The sequence below is a fragment of the Eptesicus fuscus genome, chromosome 14, assembly GCF_027574615.1.
Source record: "Eptesicus fuscus isolate TK198812 chromosome 14, DD_ASM_mEF_20220401, whole genome shotgun sequence".
Taxonomy (NCBI): domain Eukaryota; kingdom Metazoa; phylum Chordata; class Mammalia; order Chiroptera; family Vespertilionidae; genus Eptesicus; species Eptesicus fuscus.
This window is the reverse complement of record NC_072486.1, coordinates 34,973,849-35,001,778: the sequence shown is the minus strand read 5'-3', so window position 1 is coordinate 35,001,778 and position 27,930 is coordinate 34,973,849. Positions and strand designations below refer to the sequence as shown.

The following is a 27,930-nucleotide window of genomic DNA, read 5'->3' as shown; positions in this document are numbered from 1 at the left end:
GGCAAAACGAGTCACTAAGTTGTGGACCATGGTGCAGATAGAAGTGATGTATGCACCTGAACATGCCCTTAAAGGCAAAGAGCATGCCCTCATTGCCATTTGTCTTCTTCCAGTTACCTAGAATGCAAAAATCCTGGTGAATACTGAAGCATCACTCTTGGGCCACGACATAAAAAAGTATTTTGAGGAGAGCAGAGAACATGAGAGAAGGACCCTGGGCCTTGGATGATTGAGTTACCATGTTAGGCCTTGTACACAGAATGATGAAAGAATAAACTTTTGTCTTATTTTTATCACTATTACTTTAGGTTTCTCCGTAACAGCCAAACCCACAGGCTAATCATAAAATATGGTTCATTTTTATTCAATGTTTAAGGGTTTATGAGACCAATAGTAAAGCCCTTTGAACGTCCCCATAAAAAGTTTTAATGACATAAGAAACAATCTTATAGTTCTTTATAAATTCTCAAAAAATTTATATGAAACAGCCTAATTCCACCAAACTTTACTATTTTAGCAGGATTCTAAGACTATACAGATCTGGAATTAATTTATGGATCACCTAGTCAACTGTAGAAATGTGGGAAAACAGTTTGAGTTTAAATAGTTTTGATGCCCTATGGGAGACTACAATTTTAGGGCTGGATGGGGCATGAAATGCTCCTTTGTAATGCTCTTTCCACTACAAAACACTGTTTTCCACTTATTCTGAAACAGTTATTTATATATAAACAATTGAGATAATTTCTCTAAGTGATAAGCATCATTTTTAAGTTTTAAATTTAAAAGTTGATATCAAATATAGTTGATATCAATTCCTATTAAGAGATTTTTATTTAATTTGCTATAGCTCAACACATGGCCTAGAAAAGAGAATGTATCCTGGTTCTAGGCATAATTATAACCCACAGTAATATTAGAGACTTTATTGCCTGGGAGAAGTCAAAAGGAGGACAAATTCAATAGGTTCATTTATATTAATTAATATATACTATTATATATTTTTTGATTCAGATAAAAAGTCTGAGAACCAACAATAATTATAGTATACTTATTTAATTTTTTCACTGATACACCCCAAGCTCTTAGAAGAATACCTAAATTATAGGAGGCCTTCAAAAAAATTGGATAAAAAATAAGTGTATATAAATATTTTTTCTGATAACAAAAATCAAATACAATAGAATTTAAAACTTATGTGTAAATTTTGTTTTATAATTTTATAAATGCTTCTATCATATCTAAGTAATGAAAATGTGTCCCTAATCTGTCCAAGTGTGTCCCTAATCTGTCCTGACCTGTTCAATATTATAAGTAACTCATTTGTGCTAAAATAATCATGTTCTGAAGTCATTGGAACATGTACTTTAGAGATATTTATTTTAAAAGGCATATTAAGCACATAATGTGCTTCAAAGATTGAACAGGCAGGCTAGTTGTTGCTCAGCTTCCAGAGTGTCATTCACACTATAGATGAAGTAAATGGCTTCTCCTGATGTATGCAGTTAAGGCCAGAGGAGACATGCCTAGTGACCATGGTGACAGGAGCCAGGATACAGAGATGAATGGGATCCAATCTCTGTCAACAGTGCTAATGGAGTACAGAGAATTTAAGTCAGTGCAGTGGACTGAGGTCTGAACAGGGTACAGTGTGAGTTAAAAACAGAAAAACATATGGCATTTCTTCTTAGGAAGATATCAACAATAAGTTGTTAAAGATAACATAAGCACTAAAATTCATCATTACCTTGTAGTGTCTAATTGGCATTTTTCTTCTGCTATGGAGCATTTTCTGAAATACTAAACCTGCTAAGTCAACTTGTTCTATAAAACCAATCATCCCAGTATAATAAAGGTCACCTTGGAATTTAATGTAAAATGTTAATACTCACATCCAGATCATCCTTTGCATTGTAGTAGACAACTTCATTACTCTATAAAAAATATAAAAAAAAGAATGCTTTATTAATTTGAGTAAAAACAAAAATATACAGGATGAAACACTAAATATATTTGATTTATATTTTAATTATTAAACCCCTTATAATATTCCTTTCACAATATATTCCACAAAGATCCATAAAGATTAGCCAATATTTTCTAAGAACATATTAAAACACTATATCAGTGAGATTGGAAAAGCACATTTTGCATTGAGGGAAAATATCTCAGTGTAAGTCTGAGAACAATTTGTCAAGAAAAAAATAAAAATTTCATAATGCAGATAAATTACACACACAACACATGCACACACACACACACACAGCCTAAACCATAAATGATAAGATAATTCAAGAAAAATGTAATACAAATTGCTTAATAGTTTGCTAAAACTATGACTTTTAAAAAATACATATTTATCTAACACACGAATATTCTCCATTTCTACCAAAGTGGTGAATAAGTGTGTTGCTCTTCAAGAATAAATTTTGTCTTATAATTTTGGATATTTCTTTGAGTCTTAGAGGCTAGAAACATGCAATTTAAAAATAATCCATTTCTATTTCCTTTCCTCTCCTGAAGTGATTGAAAATACAGTCCATTTTGTTTGTCTTCAGTAGTAACATGAGTACTATGTAAAAAATGCTTTTTTCTGTACCTCTTCATTAATTATAAATATGGATACTATAAAATTTTATTAAAAGAAAACACAATGGCCAAAACCGGTTTGGCTCAATGGATAGAGCGTCGGTCTGCGGACTGAAAGGTCCCAGGTTCGATTCCAGTCAAGGGCATGTACATTGGCTGCGGGCACATCCCTGGTAGGGGGTGTGCAGGAAGCAGCTGGTCGATGATTCTCTCTCATCGATGTTTCTAGCTCTCTATCCCTCTCCCTTCCTCTCTGTAAAAAAAAAAAAAAATCAATAAAACATATTAAAAAAAAAAAAAAAAAGAAAACACAATGTACAAAAAATATTTTAGGAAATTCCTTGGAAAAAATAGACTAATGTTTCTTAAGATATGCACCTCCCCCCCAAAAATTCTAGCTCTTCAAATCATAATAAATGTTACATAGGCAAAAGTATTCTATGGTCATGGCGTCAGAATAAAAATAAAGATAAAATTGTCTCTTTTCAGCAGGACCTCACAGATCCTCAAAGTATGCATGTATATTATAAATGTCCAAGAGGAAAGTAGATGTTGTTTTGTTTCCCAGATTTATTTGCCACAGAACCTGCCTCCTTTTGATGTAAGAAACATACCATAAAATATAGGTGTCTCTGTAGACCAAACGACCAAACCAAACCCTCTATAGACAAATACATAAAATCTTGATTCATAACACTGAATGAAACCCAGGAGTTCAAATGTATTGCATACAGAGTCAATAACACTTTTTAACTTACCATTAAATGACTTTTAAAATAATTAAGCAGCTAGAGATTTTTACCATGCATGTAAGTTCTAATTCCTGAGGCATTTCTTACAGCATTAGTTTTGAAGCAAGGTTAAAATACAATATCAGAAATCGTAACCATCTGAATTTACCTGAGACCCAAATCTAATTACTAGCTTATTGATCCCTCATGCAACCCTGTAATTTATACTTAGGAAACAATTTTCAATTTAAAATGTGGAGTCCATCAAAAGTTAAAGCACTGAATAGGTTTATCTTCATTTTAGACTTTATTTCTTCCAACTGCTTGCTTATATTTCAAAATTGAACTGTGTTGAAACTGTATTAAATTTCATGCAGTTCAGTATCATCATTGTCAACATTCATTATATACCCATTTGTACATACTGCTCTGCCAAGGGAGACACAATATAAGTAAACATACCTACCCTTTTCCTTTCGGTGAAATAATGGATACAGATCAATTATCTAAAATCATTCGTGTCTAGGACTACACTTGGTACATGGTACTTGAGTTAAAGTACTAAATTAATTAGTAAGCTTTTTTCTTATGTATCACACATTGTCACATATAACAAACATAATTTATTTCTTAAACTTGAGATTTAGAATATCAACGACAGTCCCAGAAGAGAGTTAAGTATGATAAAGAAATGCTAGTTTTAACTCAAACTAAGTATTTTGATTGTATTTAGATAAACTATGCTGGAAATTAAAAAAAAAACTAACATATAGAAAACTGGGTTTATTTGAGAATTTCCAAATGCCTTTCCCTCTTTTACTGTACTATATAATATACAAAACCCTATTACCTCTTCTTTTAGAACCTCTGTATTACTTCTAAAACTGTTATTGAAAAATGTATATTGCCAAGTTTATTTAAATTTTATACATTTGTGCAAGTCTTTCTGGACTTTGAAATACATGTAATTCAAAAGCTGACTTTTTAATTTTAAACTAGAGGCCCGGTGCACGAAATTCGTGCACAGAGGGGGGTTGTCCCTCAGCCCAGCCTGTACCCTCTCCAATCTGGGACCCCTCAAGGGATGTCTGACTGCCCGTTTAGGTCTGACGGGCAGTCGGACATCCCTCTCACAATCCAGGACTGCTGGCTCCCAACTGCTTGCCTGCCTGCCTTCCTGATTGCCCCTAACCGCTTCTGCCTGCCAGCCTGATCACCCCCTAACCACTCTGCTGCCAGCCTGTTTGCCCCCAACTTCCCTCCTCTGCCAGCCTGGTTACCCCTAACTGCCCTCTCCTGCAGGGTTGATCATCTCCAACTGCCCTCCCTTGCAGGCCTGGCCCTTCTCAACTGCCCTCCCTTGCAGGCCGGGTGCCTCCCAACTGCCCTCTCCTGCTGGCCATCTTGTGGTGGCCATCTTGTGTCCACATGGGGGCAGGATCTTTGACCACATGGGGGCAGCTATATTGTGTGTTGCAGTGATGATCAATTTGCATACTACTCTTTTATTAGATAGGATAGAGGCCTGGTACAGGGGTGGGGGCCAGCTTGTTTGCCCTGAAGGGTGTCCCTGATCAGGGTGGGGTTCCCTTGGGGCATGGGGCGGCCTGAGCGAGGGGCCTGTGGTGGTTTGCAGGCCGGCCACGCCCCCTGGCAACCCAAGCAGAAGCCCTGGTATCTGGAATTTATTTTCCTTCTACAATTGAAACTTTGTAGCCTGGAGCAGAGCCAAGCCTGGGGCTCCCTCCGAGGCTGGCAGCCATTTGTGTTGGGGTTACAATTGAAACTTTGTTGCCTTAAGCGGGTGGGCCCGGCCAGGGTATGCGGAAAGCTTTGCTTCCCCTGTTGCCGGCGGCAACCCTGGCCTGCTCTCTCAAGCTCCATTCTGCCGCCATTTGTTTGAATTTGTTTACCTTCTATAATTGAAACTTTGTAGCTTAAGTGGAGGCTTAGGCCTGCAATGGCTGGCGGAAAGCTTGGCTTCCTCTGTTACCTAGGAAACCTTGCTCTCTGTGGCTGTAGCCATCTTGGTTTGGGTTAATTTGCATACTCGCTCTTATTGGATGGTGGGCATGGCTTGTGGGCGTGTCGGAGGTATGGTTAATTTGCATATTTGTCTATTATTAGATAGGATGTGAACTATGAAAAATACATTAATCACAAAATAATACTGTATGTCAAATATCCATACCCCTTCTAAAATGGGTAATTTGTATTTATACTTTTATTTTATTTTATTTATTTACTTTTTTATTGATTTCAGAGAAGAAGGGAGAGAGATAGAAACATCAATGATGAGAGAGAATCACTGTTCAGCTGCCTTCTGCACGTCCCCTACTGGGGATTGAGCCCGGAACCCAGGCATGTGCCCTTGACCAGGGACCTTTTAATCCGTAGGCTGACCCTCTGTCCGCTGAACTAAACCAGCTAGGGCACATTTCTATTTTTAAAAAGCTCTCTTTCTTTATACAAGGTCAATTTCTTACATGGTCAAAATATAAATGTGAAGGAAAACAATAGTGTCACTTCCACTGCCTTACAACAAAATTTCTTCTCCAATAAATGTGACATTGCTTTTGGCCTAAAAACATTTTTTATAAACACACTTTCCTTTCCGAAACCTCAAAACTTGCATGGATAGCATGCACATTTCATTAGTCCTTTATTTTACCTAACAGAAAAGCTCTACTGATCAATTTTAGCAAGGATAAATCCATGTAACAATTTGGAGAAACTATAATTGTGCATTTAATTTGTCATCCCATTCCATCTACATGGCAGTTTGACAATAAAATGCAAACATTCACAGAGCACTGAATTTATATAAATTTTTGCTACATAACAATAGTTTTCCAATCTCAGTTCGTCATACTTTCTTATGGAAAATTGCAGTGATTTATTTTAGTGTGGCTTATTGTATCAGAATTATTTGGATCAGAAAAAAAATTTAAATGTAAGCTTGAGAAAAAAACATGATTTGGTGAAACTGTAAAGTTATAAATCAATTTCATTTATAACTATCTCTTTTGCTATATAAAAATACATATTAGCTCTGTACATAAGGATATATATTAAGATCTGTTGGTGGTAATGCAGATTGGTGCAGCCACTGTGGAAAACAATATTGAGTTACTGCAAAAAACTAAAAATAGAACTGCCTTATGACCCAGCAATTCTACCTCTGGGTATATATCCGGAGAAACCCAAACACTAGTTCAAAAGACTATATGCTCCCCTATGCTCATTGCAGCATTATTTACAATAGTCAAGATTTGTAGGCAGCCTAAGTGTCCATTAGTAGATAAGTAGATAAAAAAAAAAAACTGTGGTACATATATATATATAAAGGAATGTTACTCAGCCGTGAAAAAGAATGAAATCTTACCATTTGTAACAATGTGGATGAACCTGGAGGCTATTATGCTAAGTGAAATAAGTCAGTCTAAAAAAGACAAATATCATATAATTTCACTTATATATGGAATTTAAAGAAGAAATAAATAGACCAAAAGAAACCCACATATAAAGAGAACAGACTGCCAAAGGACAGGTTTTGGTTGGTAAAGGGATTAAGAAGTACAAATTGGTAGTTATAAAATAGTCACGAGGATGTAAAGTATAGCATAAATAATGAATATAGTAAATAATATTGTTATAATTACATATGGTGTCAGGCGGCTGCTGGAAATATCAGGGGAACACTTCGGTAAAGTATATGATTGTCTAACCACTGAGCCGTACACTTGAAACTAATACAAAGTAATACTGAATGTACACTGTAATTGAAAAATCAAAAAAGAAAAAGAAAATACAAAACAATCAACATTGGAAAATACATAAATATAAGGTCAATGTGTTAGTACAATTAATATTACAAATAATATGTCAAAATCTAAATAACAAGTATTTTTAAAAACTAAATTGCTTACAGTGAAGTAAGACATAGATATAGTTCCATTTATATTTGTTTAGACAATTTTCAATACAAGTATTTTATATTACTTGTTAACATGAAAAAGAATGTGAAGCTTTGTTAAACTAAATAAGTATAAAATCAAATGACTCAAATCATGGAAGCACCAAAATATATCCAGAACCAATCTTAACCAGGTTGGGATAAAAGACAACTTTCAGGAATATTGGACAATTCACACTGAATCAGCACTGCTTCTATGTTCCCATGTTTTTATAGGGATGGATTTTAGTTAAAATAAATTCTGTGTGTCTGGCTGGTGTGCCTCAGTCATTGAGTGTCGACCTATGAACCAGGATATCAGGGCACGCGCCTGGGTTGCAGGCTCAATCCCCAGTAGGAGGCGTGCAGGAGACAACCGATCAATGATTCTTCCTCATCACTGATGTTTCTCTCTCTCCCTCTCCTTTCCTATCTGAGATAAATAAAAATATTTTTAAATGAATTCTGTGCTAAAACAAAATTAGGAAACAGTGTAAAGACCAGCTGTATCTCCTGAGGGGGTATAATTAAAGAAGAGGCAAAAGAATGAGCTGCATTCCTTCTCCCTTTACCCTATGGAGACTTTGGGATCTTATGACCAACAGAGGGAGACAGGCCCCACTTATTCTACAATTTTGGCGACTTCCCTCTGTGCTTGGTTTAGGAAACAAAGATGAAGACTCCTGTCCAACCATAAGGAGCAAGTTCCTGCTTCCCAACTCACATGGGGCAAGAACTTGAGGTAGCTGAACCAATCCCTCTAACCTGCTAAAACTGAAGGATAACTCTTATTTGTCCTTGGAGGACATGACCACATAAATCAACTGTCCTAGGTTTCAAAATAGGTGAAAATTAAGAATTTCAGGTAGTTGTAAAAATCTCCCCATTTTGCTCAGTTCAAGCATGTGTATTTGCAAATTGTGCATGTGTGTGTTTCTTAATCATTTATCTATCCTATTACTCAAAATTCCCTCAGTCCCTTCTCCAGAAAGTACATAGTTATATCAGAGTCTTTTAATATTTCAACTAATTAGCACATCAACTAATTAGTACAGGCACATACTATAAAATTGAGTTATCTTGTTTATCATATTTCTGGCTAAATGTTTTTATGCAAATTATTAAACATTACCTTGGAAGTTATTTCTAACTCAAACACAGAAGTTTTCAGTGGATTTCAGTGTATTCCATGCCTTACAATAGGATAAAGCCAGCAATGGCCTCAGAGGAGATTTGCAGATGAGTTAAGCCTTTGGAGAGCTATTTGTCATAATTTAAGCGCCACCAGATGACAAGAACAAATTGTTTCATTTCTGATTTTAACCAAGTAGCTTAGTTATTTATTATCTCCTTCAAACAAATTTACCCAAATTGTCTATGCTAATATAATACTGCTGCTTACTGAAATTTAAAACATCCCCAGCAAGTTGAGAGATAAATTGCTTCAGTTTCCCAGCGTCTACTGGGAGTCAAACATTAAATCTGGGCAAAATAGACCATTCCATCTTTAAAATGGCACTGTGAGTGACAGTCCCTTGCACGACACTTTCCTATAAAAGTTGGCCTCTGATGAATAGTTGATGTTAAAAATTCGAAGCATAAGTACAAAGCTTCTACATGGAAGTAAGATGCTGCCAGGAATATGATTTAAATATTGGAACAGAAAATTAGGATTTTATAGCCAACATCTGAAATATATGACACATTCAAAATTCAAATAGAGATTAACTCCCGGTCCAATTTATTAATTCTCCTTTCTTCGCAATACCCTTGGCTCTGCACAATGATCCACAACCTGGCAAATTTCGGGCAACTGTATTGTCTGCTAAAGATTTTGTTTAAATCTTATTATTATGGTCATTTTTATCACTCTTAAATTCCAAATATGAAGTCAGTCAGATAAACATTAGGGATTCTCTTATCTGTAAATGAGTTATGTTAATAATTCCTACCAACAAAGAGCCCCATAATTTAGCTCAAAATCACTTATAACTCAAATTTTGTGATGAATATATCTTTGTAGCAATTTGACCTGGTAACCATACACCACTGCTCTTGACTGTGCCCAAGTAAACCATGGTACACGGGATGAGATAGCCAGCAGCTCTGTAGCCCTGTGTGAATAAAAGAACTCGAGAACTTGTGTGAGTGTGCTTGTGCGGGTAGGAGTATGGTTGGGTGTGCATGCACGGGAGCAGGGATGGCATGGGGGCAGAATGTGAATGGAATGAACGTTTCCAAAGATAGCTAAAAGTAGATGAAGTAAATTGAAGACAATAGTCTTTGGAAAAAAAATATTTTTGTGCCATTACATTTGTGTGAGGTTTAGAATGTTTGAGTATATAGTTTATAAAGATAAAAAGGAAAAGGAAAGACCGATACAAGTCAAACTAGAGATTAATGTTACCAGATTAATGGACTGAAGACATGTGACAACCCTACATTCATATTATGTGCCAGGAGATAATAAATAACACAACTGATAAGTTTAGCACAGTGCCTGGCACACAACATGTGACCTGTATATGTAATCAGCTATTATTTTATATGTTGAAAAAAAAGTCAGGATTATCCATAGAATTTATGTTAGTTTTATCTGATACTTATATGAATCCAAGTAAATTATTATAATTTTATTTCCTTAGGTCAGTTAGTATGCTGTGAGTCTATTTAATTCATTTAAAGTCATTTCTTCAAAGACTCCATGTAGCAGAGTGAAGAAATAAAATGATTAATTTCTGTTATGTCTAATTGGATAAATTAGATGAGGTGCATTTTTAAGGAAGTCTAATGCAAATAGGAGGTAAGTGATGGCTCAATATGCATCCTGTCCATTACACCTGTTGCTGCGCTCCAAACTTCTCCATGATTCTATGCACTCTTTCCAAACCCATTTCTCACACATCAGTCCTCACTAAGTCCTGCCCAACCTTAGTAAACCAAAAGTTTGCTTATCCATCCCAACACCCAAACTGTGGAATCCTGATGGAGAGAATTACACAGCAAGCCCTCATACAGAGTAAGTCAGCAGTTCTCACAGTGTAAAACCTAGGATAAGCAAACATGTGGATTTGCTTTGTTTGGTAAATTTTCTTCTTTTCAGAAATGCTACTATATCTGAAAAACTGTTCCTTCCAATCATGTGATTCCATTTGGCTGACAACACATCTCCTCTAATGACAGAAATTACAGGTGCCTGAATCTGTCCACTTACAGTATTTCATTTTCCTATAACTTTTCCAGGAATATTCCATTTTCCAGGAGTAGTTATGGTCCTGAAAGATGAGCTGCTTAAAAGCTTGAATGCTGATGTGCCAGAGATTCCCTCCATCTCCATGCTTCTTAGTTATAGAAACAGTAATTTATTATTTTTCTTAAGCTGGTTAGAATGTGGTCTCGAACTCCAACAACTGACAGCACTAATACAAATACCACACCCCACAATGCTCTTTTACATTCTAATTCCTGTTACTAACAGTTAATAGTATTTGCTTGAACTTTAATTTTTGTTGGTGGCATGATGAGAACATAACTACAGAAAAACCTCAATATAACAAACTAATTTGGGTGAAGGGGTGTACATTGAAGCTGAAAGTCTGTTATACGATAAAGTAGGTTTTCTGAATGCATATCTTAAAAAAATTGACACATTAGTTAGTTCACCTGTTTTACTATGTGGAACCATTTGTCTCATTAAAATTAAGTATGTATGAAAAGATTAATTACACAGAAAATCTTTCTATATGTATTACTCTAATTTTAAATTTATACTGACTAGGTCTAGTAAATGTGTCCATTCACCAGTCACCTCCAGTAAACAAATGCATACGGCTAGGGCATGGCTTATTGCAAGTGGAACATGGGCCTGCATGAGTTAAAACTACTACAGAAAGCCATGCTCTCTCTCTCTCTCTCTCTCTCTCTCTCTCTCTCTCTCTCTCTCTCTCAGTGTGTGTGTGTGTGTGTGTGTGTGTGTGTGTGTGTGTGTGTGTGTTCAGGAGATGTGGGTAGGGGGCCCACAACATCTACTATAGACACATAGGGAGTGTTTTAGAGATATTTCCTGAGAGCATAGCTAAATCAATAAATGACTTTAAAGTGCTTAAGCAGTGACTAGTTAGCAGGTGACTTTTTTAGGCTTTGATTCCTCATCTGTAAAATGATGAGTTAGTTGACAAATACATTCTAGAATCTTTCCACCTAGATAGTTTTATGTTTCCACTGAGTAATTGTTTTGCTTTAGATCACAGAAGACCTAGTAGCTGTGTTCCTCTATTTTTCACAATAAGTCTGTGATTACTTCTCTTCACAAGTGAACCCCCAGCAGAACTTAGACATCTTTCAATTCTGAAAGGCAAAGGGAAAGCTTTCTCTTCCTTTTTTTAGCTGACATCTCTCTGACATATCTCTGTAGAAACATATCAAAGTGTAATAACTTCTACATCGTTATTTTTCTTTATATCTTAAAAGGTCAAGTCAAAGTATATCCATTTACCCCTGAAAAATAATAACTGTATTTCTGAGGATGCCTGTGTTGAAATAAAAACCTCATATTAGATTAAATCAACCCCTTTATTCATACCAATCTGACAGTCTCTCCATTATGGCATAAAATAATTGCTCTAGATCAACCACTTCTATCTTTCATTAATATTATGAAACACCATGCATTTGTATTGTAACTAATAGAAATCAGAGTGTTTTTTCAGGTGATAGAGTACATTTTAAATTTGTTCCACTTCTCTGTAAAAATAATTTTACTAACAGTACAAAGAAAAAAAGGTTACTGCAGAAGAAAATAAATGAAGTAAATTCTGAAAATTTAAAAAGCATGACATTCCATCTGAATAATATATAAATGCTTTGAAAACAAATAAAAATTCCTAATAGCCTGAACTTCATTAGCCTAGTTTTAGGAACTGTATTTAATTAAGTTGTATTTCAAAGAGCTTCTAAATTCAAATTGTTCATTGATTCAGATATAACTTGTCTTTAATTAAAACATGCATAATTGTTAAAGTGTTAATTATAGAAGCCACAATTCAAAAGTTCTCAAGGAATCCAAGACTCTCAACATAGTCCTAGTTCAGTTGTATACTGCATTTCATCTTTCACTCAAATTTTTAAAAAGGAGGGACAGGGAAAGGGAACTCTGTGGACAACACTTAATTCTTCAGGCATACTTTTGCAAATTATTTATTTTAATTTTCATAAGGTATAATTATTTAGAAAAATGTATTTTTTTCCTTGGGAGTATTAAATAGAACCTTTATATTTTTCAAAATATTATACACAAAGTTGTACCAAGCAGAGACAGCATGATGCAATACAAATGCACTAAATGACAAATTAAAAGATCTGAATTTTATTCCTTGATGCAATTCTTAGCCTGTGTTAGCAAGCAAACAAATTCACCTATTCAAAGTTGTTTTGTCTTCTCATTTATCAACTGGACAAAAAACTCCAACTTCAAAGGACTGCAGTTATAATTTAGTGCTATAATTTATCTGAAAGAACTTTGTAAATTTTAAAGATATGTATATATATAACAAATATTAATATTATTATATAGCATATAATTATTTTATAACTGTTTTACACAATTTTAATGAAGGCTACAGTTTAATATACAATTATTTAGTATCTTAGATACTTGTTTCAGTAATATAATTATACAATAAAATAGAATAAGAGAAGGTTGAAACACTGAATAAAAAGTAAAAAAGATATTTATTTTGGTTAAGTGTAAATAATAAAATTTCAATAGTTTTAAGTAAGAAATTGAGGTAAAATATTAACTGAACAACTAAAGGACTTGCCTAAATGAAGTTATTTTAATCACAAGGGGTTACTTCAGTGGAGATCAAAAATATTGCAGTGAAGCTGAGATAATTAGAGAGTTGTCTACATTTTAAACTGTGCTTCCAGATGTGTTAACTGAACAAAGGAACACATCAGCATATTCATCTTTTGATCACACTGACTTCTTTCCTAGTGCATGAGAAACTCAGTATGAAAAATATTTTACATTTAAAGAATCAAGAAATTTCAGTCAATATTCAGGTGAGAAGTCTGAAGAGAATATATTAGCAGCTAATTAACCTCTGCAAACACAATTTCCTCTCCACAAAATTGGAAGGCTGTGTTCTTTCCTCTGTTGTGGATTTTGGTTACTTTCATGGATTACTTGTTTAGTAAAAATATAGCAGCTCTACAAACACCCCAGAGAAACAAGGGAAATGAAAGCAGATAAAAAAAAAACTACCACCCAAATTTTACACTCAGAAAGCAAATTTTTCAAATTATATCCAGAGTACAAGATAAACCTAAATGTATTTAATCAAAGCTGATAAATACCACTATACATAATGTCCTTTTCTGTCAAGATCAAGTACATGTACAAAAATCACAGTTTTGGAATTGGCCTAGCTTTGTTTAAAAATTGCTTAGAGATTGCTCAAAGCAGAAATCAGGTCTTAAAAAATTTAGAAAGTTTAGGAAAGCTTCAGCTAAGAAGTTTCATGTAAGAGCTTGAAAAAATATTGGTATTTATAGTATAGCGTTGCCAAATAAAATAGAGAACACCCAATTAAATTTTAATTTCAGATAATTTTTTTTTTTTAGTAAAAGGATGTTCCAAACTTATACAAATGATGTTTGTTTATCTGAAATTCAAATGTACTGGGCATCCTGTACTTTCATGTGCTAAATGTAGCAACCCAAATTTGTGAGATATTATTTTATAATTTAAAAATACTTTCTAGGATTTCCGACAAGTTTAAAATTATTGTTGCGGGAATTTTTTCTGAAGATGGAAGATGCATTAATTACTAGCTTTGAAATTAAATCTGGAACAATGATCTCAAATGACATCAAATTACAAACTGCTCTAGTCTTTTAAAAACCACCCAAAAGTCCAAAGAGCATTTGTTCTTCAAAGTTGAAATAAATCTTTAGTCAAATGCATTGTATGTGGAAATGGCATTTCCAATTTCACATAGATAATTACCTGGTCTTGTTCACTTAATTATCATTTTGTATTCCACTAAGGAATCATCAAAACAGGTGCATTGATAATTCAGCAGCAGTTTATTATTTTGGGATGCTTTGCTAAAGCTCGTAATAGAGAAACATGGCTATCCTCTCACAGGTCACCTATGTTGATTTCTATGACCTGACCATGCAGGTAGTTAACCACTTACATTCAAACGGTCGATTGATGCTGTGATTCCTCTAAACTGATACCTTAGGTCAAATAGAACAACATTCCCACATAGAGACCATTCTTGATGTCAAAGGTACTGGAAAAGACTGACACTGTAGAACTAGCAAACCAAGTGCTTTAAGGAATAAGTAAGCCAAATTCTTCCTGTTGCAACCAGTTACTTTGTTGTTGATTCCATGATGAGGAAGTCTAGTTTCCCAGGAATTCATAAAAAGGACTTAGAACTATCCTCCATAAAAATTCTGGGTCCTTATAATTTCTAAAGTCAAACTAGTCATGTATAAACAAAATAAAGTAGGCTGGAGAACTATGTGATGAATTACACAGAATTAATACAATAAATATAGATTTGTTTCGTAGGTTTTGTTTCCTATAAGTTAGGTTAGTAACTAAAGACTTAAACTCAAATTTTTATATGTTTCAGACAATTGCTCAATTGCAAGTTGCTTATTTTAACTTATTTTTTTCAATCCTGTTTAAATAACTCTCAGATCTATAGTTGTATCTAAATCTTACAAATTATGTAAAAGGGTGTTCATAGGTCGCTGGATCTCTATGTGTATAATATATATTTATTTGTGACAAACATCAGTTTTACAAATTCCAATGACTTAAAACTTTTAACCACAGCTTTCACCAATGTTTGTATGGTCATCCACTGATTTGTTACTGGATTGTGTGTAGGGATATCAAAATGTTGTATTTGAAAAGCTCTGATGGAGATTTTAAAGCTCCATATAAGCATCATTGTTTTAAGAAAATGATTCCATTCTTAGAGGAAACTACAAAACATGTATTAAAGAACTCAGTTAAAATAAATATTTCAAGTATAATAATTATTTAAAAACCTTATCAGGAGAAAAAGGATATATGTTAAGAACCTGCAATTATGTGTTTAAGCATTGCAAATTCAGCCCTGAGCTTCCTGACAGACTGTGAGAGAAGGAAATCATGGCCGTAGCATTATTCTCCTTGTCTAATAAAAGAATAAATAAGACTTTTGCTTTGAGAGAGAAACTTCTTCCTATAACCAAAGCTTGAAGGATATGGTCTTCAAAATATTTTCTTAGCAAACACAAAAGGATTCTTCAAACAGCCTCTCTCTCTCTCTCTCTCTCTCTCTCTCTCTCTCTCTCTCTGTGGATATACAGTATAAACCTCCATAACTGATGAGTATATTTATACACACACAAAATAGAAATAGTCTAATACCATTCTTTAAGATTTCTTTATATTTTTAAAACAAACTTTAAGTGAAATTCTTAAGAAATGTGTTTGTTTTGTAGTGTAAAGAGAACAGAGAACCTAAGATTACCAGCACCCATTTTTCTTCTCAGTGGAGAAAAGAACGATATAGCATGTACATAAAACATATACACTGAGTGGCCAGATTATTATGATCTCTGAACATATAATAATCTGGCCACTCAGTATATATATACATTAGAGGCCCGGTGCATGAATTCCAGCTTGGCCACGGGAGGGGACATGGGCGGTTGGCCGGCCTGCCTGCTGGTCGAACTCCTGGTCGAGGGGACAATTTGCATATTAGCTTTTTATTATATAGGATATACACTGAGTGGCCAGATTATTATGAGTTCAGAGATCATAATAATCTGGCTACTCAGTGTATATGCTCACACAAATATTGAAAAGAATTGCACTGAACTTGATCTTTGTAGAGCCATCATTTGTGAAACAAGATATGAACAATAATAATGAGAATAATATCCATTTATTGATAATTTATTATAGAAACATACTACCTCATGAATTGCTCACCTCAAATATTAAGGAGATGTGTATTATTACAGTTTATAGGTGAGGAAACAAAGGTCCAGGAAGGTATGCCAATTTCTCAAAGTTACATAGGGAACAGCAAAATAGAATTTGAATCTAAGTCTATCTAACACCACAGCATACATAATTTCCTCCAGAGGAAATGAATACCCTATGTTTATTTAGTAACATTAAATTAGTATACTACATATTTTTAAATTGTGAATATTTAATAAATATGATGATAAACACTAGAAGCATCCATAGTATGGAAACACTAAATCCCAAACCTCTCAACTTCTGAATCACAATGTTCCTTCCTGGTGAGGTTCTGAAATGCTATTTTTTGCAGTTAGCAAAAGGAAATCAAAGCAAGAAGTTTCTCCAGATTGGTCTGTATTTCACTAGAGGGCAGCCAAGATAGAGAGCTAAAAGTCAAGAAGCACACTCCAGTACATTAGCAAAATACTATTTGGATAAATATATTCAGCATGGTATGTTTGCTTAGATACTATCAATGTTCATTAGGTATTTTATTTGATCCTCAAACAATTTTTGGGACATGAAATTTACTAAAAAAAACCCAACGGTTTAAAACTACAAATTAATTTTTATATAATTAAAGACATATTGGTAATATGTAAAATTTAGAATATTAAATCCACACCAAAATGTAATTACAAATTAGTTAAAGGCATGATTTAAAAAAATAAATTTACATAAAATATGTTGGCACACTATGCAATCAACTGTCCCCACTTTTGCTTTAATTCAATAAACATTGTTTTTAAATTTAGGGACAATCAGTGCAAATAACACCTATTTAATTACTTGTTTTGTTGACTTCTCTTTACTTTTGGATAGGGTATCCCAGCAGGTAGCCCTTTGTCATCAAATTGCATGACATAAAGAGAGCTACAGGCCAGCAGACAACAGTTCAAGTTAAACTCCTGACACATGTCAGTCTTTTCCAGGGAGAAGCTGGGAAATTTATCAGCAAGCAACTCAGAAATCAGTTTTCTTGATTTTTCTGTGTAATCAACTTTCACTCTATAATCCCTAATAATTTATCCAGAGGAAATGACTACCCAGCTTTTTTGTTGTTGTTGTTAATTCTCACCGGAGGATATTTTTCCCATTGATTTCAGGACAGAGTGGAAGGGAGAGGAGGAGACTGATAGAAAGAAACATCAATGTGAGACACATGGATTGGTGGTCTCCCTCCAGCAAGCACCCAGACCAGAGCCAGGCATGGAGCCTGCAACCAATGTATGTGCCCTTGACCAGAATCAAATCTGGGACCCTTCAGTCCTAGGCCCACACTCCAAGCACTGAGCCAAACGCTAGGGCCCCGACTTTTTTAATAAAAGAAAATTACATATTTTCTTTACATTTACATGCTCTGCATCTCTTAAAATGTATCTAAGTAATTGGGGAAAAGACTCTCTTTTTAGTAAAATCATAAACTAATATTTCTCCCCCCAAAAGGAAAGATTCATCTGTACAATCTCAAGTAACAGCTAATAACTAAGCTATTAATCAGCATTAATCATTTGCAATGTTTTTCTTCCTTTTTTCTTCCTTTTATAAACAGGATGCAGAAGGAAAATGAAATGGGAAGCTGAGCAACTTCTCTTTTTCATGAAAATGTGCTTAGTCTTTTTCACAAAGACCTCTATTTATAAACTTATTATCTACAGGTGAAAGTTGCTTACATTTTCCTGTTTTCACATTACCAATTTGCCTAGCATTAACATGATTAAGTAGACTTCCTATCAAACTACAAAATAGATACCTAATACCCTTTGAAATCAAAGTATTTTGATTAATTTAATTTGCTCAACAGTAACCTTGAATTTTACATCTGAAGAATTTCAAAACTGTTGAGAGATACGGCTCCTTGGCACTTTCAGGCAGAGCTATGAATTATAGTGCAATTGCCATCTTCAATCTAAATTCACAAAGCTTCCAACATGGCCTAGCAGTGCTTCTGTAGAGAGACCTTGGCTTTTCTTGTCATTGCTGCTTTTTTGCTGTGAGTCACATAGTATGACTCAAGACAATTTACAATCATCAATGAAATACCCTTGACATTTGAGAGTACTAAGAAAGGAAACAATGCAAGTGGGCCATAAAGAGTGCCATGCCAGAGAATCCAATGTTCTACAGTTCCCAACATCCTGTTGGTGCTTATTCTTCTATGTGCATTCAAATAAGAAAATAGAGTTTGATGAAAATGGCATACAATGTGATTATCCATTTGTGGCATAAAATGATTCATGTTTTCCACCATTCTCCCTTGCAAACTAGTAACTAATTATGATTCAGAATTTAGAGTTAAAAGCCTGTGAGATAGAAGAATCGTTTAAATTAAAAATCTAGGTTATTAAATTAATGAGTTAACTTTATGAATCAGAATTTCAGAGAGGATCCTGTAAAAACTAGAGAAACTTCTGGGAAGCCTCAGGATTAACATCCATCATAATAAAATAACAGAAACATTGATATTCTCTGGCAGTTCGGTTTGTTTCCCTTCCAGCCAAAGAAGTAGGCTGAAGTCATCTTGGATATATGATTTAGTCATTTTCACTCATCACAAGGATGATGAAAAAGAAGTTAGCCTGGAACCATCAAATATATATTATAGATATATTGCAAGTTGGATTTTGTAATCTATTCAGAGTGTAACTAATGCTCTTTATTTCAAAACAAAAATGCTCAGAACACAAAAACTCTTGAGAATTTCAAATAAAAGTGCAGAAATGTAAAATGTATTAGATTTTACCAATCGTGAGCTGTAAGGTAATGAGATTCAAACACTCACACAAACACTATGAGTGCAGAAATGTTTTCAGGATATTTTACAAGCTTAAAATCACTGTGCTAAATATTTATTTGTTTGTTTGTTTATTTGTTTGTTTGTTTGTTTTGCTCAGAGCAAGAACAGAACTGATCAAATGGATGTTTTAATTCCATATTATCCTTTTTATTTAACATTTCACAGTCACTTGCCTTGTGTATCTTTAAAAAAATGTTTCAGAAGGGAAACAGCATGTTTGCCTCCTCTATTAAAATTATCATTTTTGGAGAACTTCCAAAATGCTAGGCATATTTACATAAACTATCTCATTTAATTTCTAACTGCTCTTTGGGAATATGAATATATGTAGCAACAGGGTCTTCCAGGCTTAACCTGGCCTATGGCAACATAGGTTAGGAGTTGGAAAATTATCAGGAATCTGTTTAATGCATTCATTTGCTGAAGGTCAATGGATTATTTCCTAAAAAAGGAGAAATACACGGACAAGCGTTCATGGGGACATTGGGGAGATGAGAATAAGGCAAGAAATAAGTCTCCTTAAACTCTCTCAGACAAAGGTGTTACTGCCCTCACTGACAGAAGTACTTTATAAATAATGAATGAGCTGATTTCCTTAGGAACTTTGTGACACATGGAATATGAGAACTAGCTTCAAAGCCCTATGATTTAAAACCTATAGGGTTGGTATTTTCGTTACTGGGTGTGTTTTTTTAATATATTTTTTATTTTTATTTTTTTAATTCTTTTATTGATTAAGGTATTACATGTGTCCATATCCCTCCCTCTGCCCCCCCACCCCACTGCCATACATGCCCTCTTGCTCCTTATTGGTTATATGGCATTTAAATATTTTCTCCAGTTCTGTAGGTTGTCTTTCACTCTGTTGATTGCTTGCTTTACTGTGCAGAAGCATTTTAGTTTTGCATACTCTCACTTGTTTATTTTTGTTTTTGTTGCCTGTGATTTTGGTGTCATATCCATAGAACCATTGCCAAGAACAATGTCATAAAGCTTTTCCTGTTTTAGTCTAGGAGTTTTACAGCTTCATATCTTATGTTTAAGTCTTTCAACTAGACAAGTGTTGGCAAGAATATGAAAAATTTGGAACACTTACACATTGTTGGTGGGAAGATATAATGGTGCAGCTGATACTATTGTAATTAATCTAGTTATTAATAATAGAGAAGGGGCAAAGGGGAAGGCCAAATATGATGGGCATGTCATTTGGGCAGCTTTGCCAGAAAGCTAAAGCTTTACACTCTCCAGGGAGGCAGGGGTCTATTCTTGCTGGGGGAAGGGATTGGACAGGGTGTAAGACAGATGCATGCTCAGTAAAGGTGGGGTCATGTCAGAAAGGTGCTGTCTGTCAGTCACACCTGGGAACAGGTCATTGGTCAGAATAGGCATGGGCATTGCAAGAGTGTGAAATTTGGGATATTTCAGTCCCTAAACAAAGGAACTCACTCTCTCGGTTCCTCTTGGCATGTTGCACTGGACTCTTGGCTCCCCTGCATTCATCCACATGGTGGACTCCACACACAATGAACTAATGGACTACAACTAGCCTAATACTGAACTGGACCCAGCTGCAACATGGGATAGAAATTCTGGACACTGGCTTTCATTTTAGTTCTACTGACATCCCCAGCCGCACTTCTTCCCGGACTGGACTAAGAGATACGGGACTTTGGAAACCCAGAAATATAATTCTGCTATTGGGGGAAGGGTGGCAAATAAAGCACAACAGTCATGGGAGCTGACAGATGCTCAATGGACTATGTGAGTATCCATCCAGGGACTTGTGTCAACCTGCTTGTGAACACCTGAGTCAAATCTTGGGGTTTCTAGAAAATATTTTTCTTGGTAGAGAGAGAGTGCTCACAGGAACATAGAAAAATAATTACTGAGCATCTTACAGAGATAATTATGCTGGTGGAGCCTACAGAGCTGTTAAAGAGAAAACCACAGGCCCAAAATGGTGGCACTCCTGCTAAAAGTCCATGATACCAAACCTAGATTTAATACCTGATCTAATTGCACTGCCAGTCTCTCCCAGGAATGTAATCTTAATCAAGTCTGAATTTGCTGGTCAAGTACCAATAAGGTAATCTGTCACCTGGGCCCTCTCCATCCCCCCAAGAGAAAGAAGACCAATCTGCATAATAAAGACCTTTGCCATCCTCTTACTTCACCCTCTCAAGATGTCCCAGTCTAAATATGGTCTAAAAATATTCCTTCTCCTCTCCTCTCCTCTCCTCTCCTCTCCTCTCCTCTCCTCTCCTCTCCTCTCCTCTCCTCTCCTCTCCTCTCCTCTCCTCTCCTCTCTCTCTCTCCTCTCCTCTCCCCTCCCCTCCCCTCCCCTCCCCTCCCCTCCCCTCTTTTCTTTTGTTAATAGTTCCCTTGCCCCAAGCTTCTTAATATAAAAACCTTCCATTTTGTACAACTCCAGGAGGGTCCTTGTACAGCAGGGTCCTTGTAGTTGCTAGATGAGATGCTTCCTAATTCATGAATCCCTTTCTTATAGTCAATTCAATCTTTAAATTTACTTGGTTGATTTTTTTAACATAGATAACAGTCTTGAGATAAAGAAATTGATATTCAAGAAACTATTATTTTTCTAAATCTCATTGCAAATTAGTAGCAAAGCCAAAATTTGAAAGATTTGTATAACTCTAAGCCCAGTGTTCTGTAACCATGGCTGGGGACCTACATATTAAGAAAAGAATGTTCAGTTCAAGCAAATATTATTATTTCTCCAGTAAAACTAACACTGATGCTTATATTAAAAACACAACTAAATACTCAAGTAATTATTTTTCATGAAAAATTACATATATGCTACTCTCTGTATGCATTATGATAGACTAGTTTTCTTAGTAATGCACTAGCTACAGCTGTTATCTCCAAGAAGTTTACGTTTTAGTGCTGGGAAAAAGTGGATAAAGGAAAATTATACAGTGAGTACATACTTAAATAGGAATATATATACTGGGAATTAGAGGCCATGTAAAACAGACAACAAATCCTGGATGAGTAAATGAAAGACAAGAAGAAATAAGGGGGAAAGAGGAGATAATTCTATGCAAAACTTATCAAAAGTTCTGCAGATGAAGGAAAAAATATCCTCCTAGGAAAACATCAAGTAGTTTACTCTGTTTTCGGCTTAGCATTTCTGGACTGTGTTAATAGCTGCTGGGAAGAAGTTGAAATAGAAAATAGGAAAGGTAATGTCAACATAAGAAAGTCCAAATCTGTAGAGAATTTTTATAAGTTTATTTGAACCAAACTGACAACATATGCCAGAGCAAGATCTCAAATGCTCCGGAGAATAATAGTTTTGCAGCTTCTTTTGTGCATTTAAATTGAGGGAACATAAGGAAGATTACATGGAGGTGGAAGAAAGCAAAGCAGACATTAGATTATACGATACTTGACAAATTAGGAGCTCTCTTGGGGGTGGTTATGCTTACTCCAAAGGTGTGTTAACCTAGATTCCAAAAACACTAGAGAGGACTTGCTTAAGGCAAAGATAAACCTTTTAGTAAAAAGTGATATACTGGATATGACTACCAACCATGACCGGCCATTTAGGAATTTAAGATCAGATCACCCTGTGAGGGTTTCCATAGAACCCCTTTTCTCATCCACAGTAAGATAAGGTCAGTTCATGAAGGGGCTGGTATACCATTTATGCTAAGTGAAGAGTCACTGGAGATTTTTTTTTCAAGGAGCTACACACTCAAGGGGCAGACTCAGTGAACACTAAAGCCACCCTGAATCCTGTCCTGGGTCGACACCTGCACAGTAGCTGTGCTGTAGTCACAGTTTATCAGTCTGGGGATCCATCCCTCCCAGTGGCATTCCAGTGACAACCAAGGCTCAACTTCATGAGGACAGTGCACACAGCCAAACAGGTTGAGGAGGCTCTGCCACTGGGCCCTACAGGACACCTGCTACACAGGGCCACTCTACCAAGTCTGGTGGATGTAGCATCGCTACTAATACATAGAAACAAACATAGGGAAGCTGTCAAAATGTGGAGACAAAGAAACAGGTCCAAAATGAGAAAACAGGAGAAATATCCAGAAAAAGAGCTAAATAAAATAGAGGCAAGGAAACTAACAGATACTGAGTTCCAAGCAGTGGTTATAGGGATGCTCAAGGGATTCAGTGAAAAATTCAACAGCATAAGAGAAGACATGGAAACCATAAAACAGAACCAGTCAGAAATGAAGGATACATTAGCCGAAATGATGAATAGTTTACAGGGAATCAACAGTAGGGTAGATGATGTTGTGAATCAATTCATCCAATCAGTAGCGAAAAACACCCAATCAGAAAAGCAAATAGAAAACAAAGAATCACCCGCTCCCCCCAATGAAAATAGTGTAAGGAACCTCTGGGACAACTTCAAATGTACCCATAGTCACATCATGGGGATACCAGAAGGAGAAGCAAGAGAGCAAGAAATTGAAAAACTATTTGAAAAAAAATAATGACAAAACTTCCATAACCTGGTGAAGGAAATAGACATACAAGTCCAGGAAGCATAGAGTCCCAAACAACATGAAGCCAAAGAGACTTACACCAAGACACATCATGATTAAAATGAAAACGATTATAGACAAAGAAAGAATCTTAAAAGCAGCAAGAGTAGCCTGGCCAGTATTGCTCAGAGCACCTATGTCCTTCCTGGGGCCACCTGGCATGACCACAGAGCAATCTGCAGATGGCTGTTACTTGATGTGGAGGTCCCCAGCAGAGGCCAAGCTATGCTGCCACTAGTGCAGGGCCCTTAGAAAGAGGTTAGGGGTATGCAGAAGCCAGATGGGCCATTTGTATGAAAACCACTGGAAATGGCTTGGGGCGAGATCTCAGAGAATCACTAGGAAAGGGCAAACAGGATGAACCATGTTAATGGAAACTCAGATATGGCACCACCCTGCCAGCTCTGTGTGTGTGGGGAGGGGAGGAGGGGGTCTCAAAAAAGGAACAATAAACTCTGCCAACACTTTTGTCTGGCAGAAAGAAGTTCCCACCCATCAACTCTCATCCTAATGCCAGACAATGCTGTTCCTCCCCATATTTCCCTGGTTCCTTTCAAGCTTCTGCCCCAGTGCTGCAGCTTGGAGGGAGTGAGTCTCAGTAAGTTCTTGCATGGGCTCTTTAAGAGGAACTGCCTGGGTCTCCAGCAGCCCTCTCTCTCACTCAGCCATAATTCAAGCTGGTTTTTATAGGCAGAGTTATGGAGACTTCTCTTCCTGGCTCTGGAACCCTTGGCTGGGAGGCCTGGTGTGGGGCTGGGACACCTTGCTCCTCAGGGGAGACCTATGCAGTTGAGATATTCCTCCTGATTGTATGGGACTAGCTCATTCTGTGTCTCCAGCTCCTCCTACCAGTCACCATGTGACTTCTTCTTTAAATCCCTAGTTGAATGATTCAGCTAGATTTGAGGCAGTTGTGAATGATGGCTATTCTGTACTTTAGTTGTAATTCTGATGTGGTTGTGGGAGGATTTGAGTACTTTTAATAAGATGAAAGTCAAGTTATAAAGAGTTAATAAAATCCCTAAATTCAAAAACTCTCTTCAACAGTGTAATTTGGCACCAGCTGATGGCAATAATTAACTCTAACTTAAACATCGATGAGGATGATTCTGGGTGCAATGCATGGCTAAACTTTTTAGAATACTGGCATCATTTCCAGGAATTTCTCAATAACTTAGCAAGTTTTTCATTAGTTTAATCCCAAGTTAATGAGGCAACAGACTAGTCTTGAAAAATATAGACTCAACATCCATCTCTCCACTTTCTAAGTCACAGATACCTGTCCTTTCCAATTTATCCATCCCTTCGAGAGGAGGGGCAAGAAAAGAGAAAGAAATACACCCAGCCTCATTTAGATCTAAGTTTGCATTATCCCAGGATAATCAACATGATGTATATCTTTAGGGGTTCTATTATACTATAATGTGACCTTGGCTTTATCTATATATATAAAACGCTAATATGCAAAGTGTCCCCTCTGGAGTTCGACCAGGAGACAGGGAGTTCAATCGCTCACTATGACATGCGCTGACCACCAGGGGGCGCCATGGACCATGGCAGGCAAACAGCGGCAGTGGGGTACTGCTGGCCAGGCCTAGGGACCCTAACCATGCCTGAATTTCATGCACTGGGCCTCTAGTAAGAAATAATAGCAAGGTCTTGAAGATCATTAGAAAATGTTAAAAATGAAAACAATATTATTGGCTAGGTTATTAATGAATAAATATTTTATTTCTTCTATTTTTCAATATAAGAAAATAAGATAGGGGTTAGTCCCCATGTTTATTTTTTTCTACTCTGCTGTTTTATAAGCTCTTACCATGAGTATTTATAAGTATGAATAAACAGAAGGACAAAAATACCATAAATTTGCCTGAGTCTTTTCTATTAAATTGGTTTCCCACAATATGGGAGTAAGTCAATTTTGCACTGTGGCTCCTTTCCATCTATCTTAATAATGGGGAAAGACTGACAAAAAATCTTAAAAGAAAGCAGCTGTAAAAAAATTGATTATTTCCCTACATACAAATGTTGCAGGAAAATAAATTAATTAAATATGCAAGTTCTTGATTGGAAAGGGCAATTCAGCCAAAGTTAGAAACTGAGACTAATAGATCACTTTGACCATCTATTAAATTCATTCATTTATACTTTAAGACAGAATACTGTTTTCCCACTTTTATTTTACTCCACCACTATTTAATCACTAAAAATTCAGCTCTTTCATATCTAGAACCTACACCTAATTATAATTTAGAATAGCATTTATCTTTATACATTATAACAAAAAAGAATGAAGTATGTTTTTATGGCTCACATATTTATAACTGTTTGTGCTGCAATCAATAAAAATAATCCAATTCCATGGAATGAATAGGATAGATGAAATAGTTAAATACATAATACTAGTATCTATTAATTTAATTCATATAAACACAAAATTTTAAATATTACTATTTTTACAGCAACATTTCATAATGTGATTTGGGCAAAGTGATCACACACACGTACGTACACACACACACACACACACATATGGGTGGGCAAGAGTAGGTTTAGAGTTATTTGCATAGAAAGACATAGCAGGTTATGATTATTGCAATAGCTTTATTAACTCTATTCAGCATACTCACAACTGTAAACCTACTTTTGTCCACCCCTGTATATATAATTAAAGCTAAATTTGAACTAACGTATCCTGATTGACACTCAATAACATTCAATTTCACTAGAAAATTTTTCACCTTCTAATTTAGTTTCTCTGTGAAGTTGAAGCTAAAAACAGCTCCTTAAAGGTTTAATTACTGGCCAATTTCTAGACGTCTGTACTAAGCCTACACAGTAACAAGCTGATGCTAATAACCCATACATAAAGATCCTTCTTATTAAAATACAAATTAGGCCCCCCTCATGTTTATACATGTGTAAGTACAATTAATATTGCAGGCTTAGTTGGAAATACGACTGTTATAGTTAACCAACCATTGCAATACAATCAAATGAGATTTCAAATGCAATTGGAAAGATCAGTTCTGTAGGAATGGCAGCAATTATTTCATGTGGAGCAATTAGTTTTCCAAATTCTTTTTTCCTTCTCCCACCTGCTCTTAAAAAAAATAATTCGTCCATCATAAATGACCCGAAATGTCACCTTTAACACTCGTATGTTGTAAGGAGACCTGAAAAGCAGCTGGCAGACATGGCTTATTTACAAATATGGTTTGAACTTGTAAATGCATGACCGCACAACTCTTAATCCATTTAGAGTGTATGCCCTTTGTTCCTCAATTGTACATTCAATTGGGAATTGAGCTGAGGGAGAGTGTGAATTACATGATCTGTTTCTTGTTTGCCAGCATTTTAGTACTTTGCCTTTTGTTCTTGTTGTTCATCAGACTTCTCTACATTACACAGTAGGGAAAGTTAATCAACATTTTGCCTAAGTAATATTAATAAAACTGGCCTACTTAGACTTGAGGGAAGAATCAGAATATTACATTTCTTTTTGAAATGTTAATGTACCTCTTAGGAAATTATTTCTGCCTTCTAAATCATCTTAGTGTTAAATTATTGAAGGATGGCATTAAAGAAATATTGCACTGATGCAAATAGTTAAATACCTGAAAAGATAAAAGTCTTATATAGTTTCAAAGAAGGACTTTTTAAAATATGGTGGCATTTAACTTCAAATTAAACATGTTTAAGTGTTTAGTTAAGACATTGATAAAATCTGCAATTGTTTTGTGAGCTCCCACAAAATAAGGGGAGACTTCATGGCGATGATTTCTAATTTCCAATCATAGCCAGACACAAATTTTAATTTGATTTGTATAATTGGCCTTGAAGGAGTTGCTTAACTTTACTTTATATGAATTGAAGCATCATCTAGTTTATCAACAACAACAACAAAAAGGAAAAGGGGGAAAGTGTCTTATTTTTGCACTATTTACTTATTTGAGTCTGAAGGTTAGGTAATCTTTATTCAGGTCCTATTCTTCAAATACAAAACCACCACTATCTGACCGTTCTATCAGCCATGGTATTTCAAAGGGAAGGCCTCTTGTAAAGACGTTATGTATGACTGACATGGTAAGATATGGAAAATATGAATTCTCAGTGTGCAAACTGACAGGCACGTGTCCCTGAATACCCTTCACAGTCTTTCAAGAAGAACTCAGGAAATGAGTTGACAGGGCTCTAAAGTGGCCTAATCTGTTTTTCCTTTAACAATCTCCTTTAATGTCACTCAGTATGTTCATATGTCCTAAATAAATTGTGAGGTA

General features: G+C 35.5%; 1 protein-coding gene across 1 annotated transcript in view; it reads right to left on the bottom strand.

The window, feature by feature from the left end:
• Nucleotides 1–27,930, bottom strand: part of CACNA2D1 (calcium voltage-gated channel auxiliary subunit alpha2delta 1) — a 380,220-nt gene that overhangs the window by 151,851 nt on the left and 200,439 nt on the right. Inside the window, exon 5 of the mRNA XM_028158049.2 lies at nucleotides 1,893–1,934. Coding sequence (XP_028013850.2) covers nucleotides 1,893–1,934 — 42 coding nt within the window. The remainder of the gene's footprint in view (nucleotides 1–1,892; nucleotides 1,935–27,930) is intronic.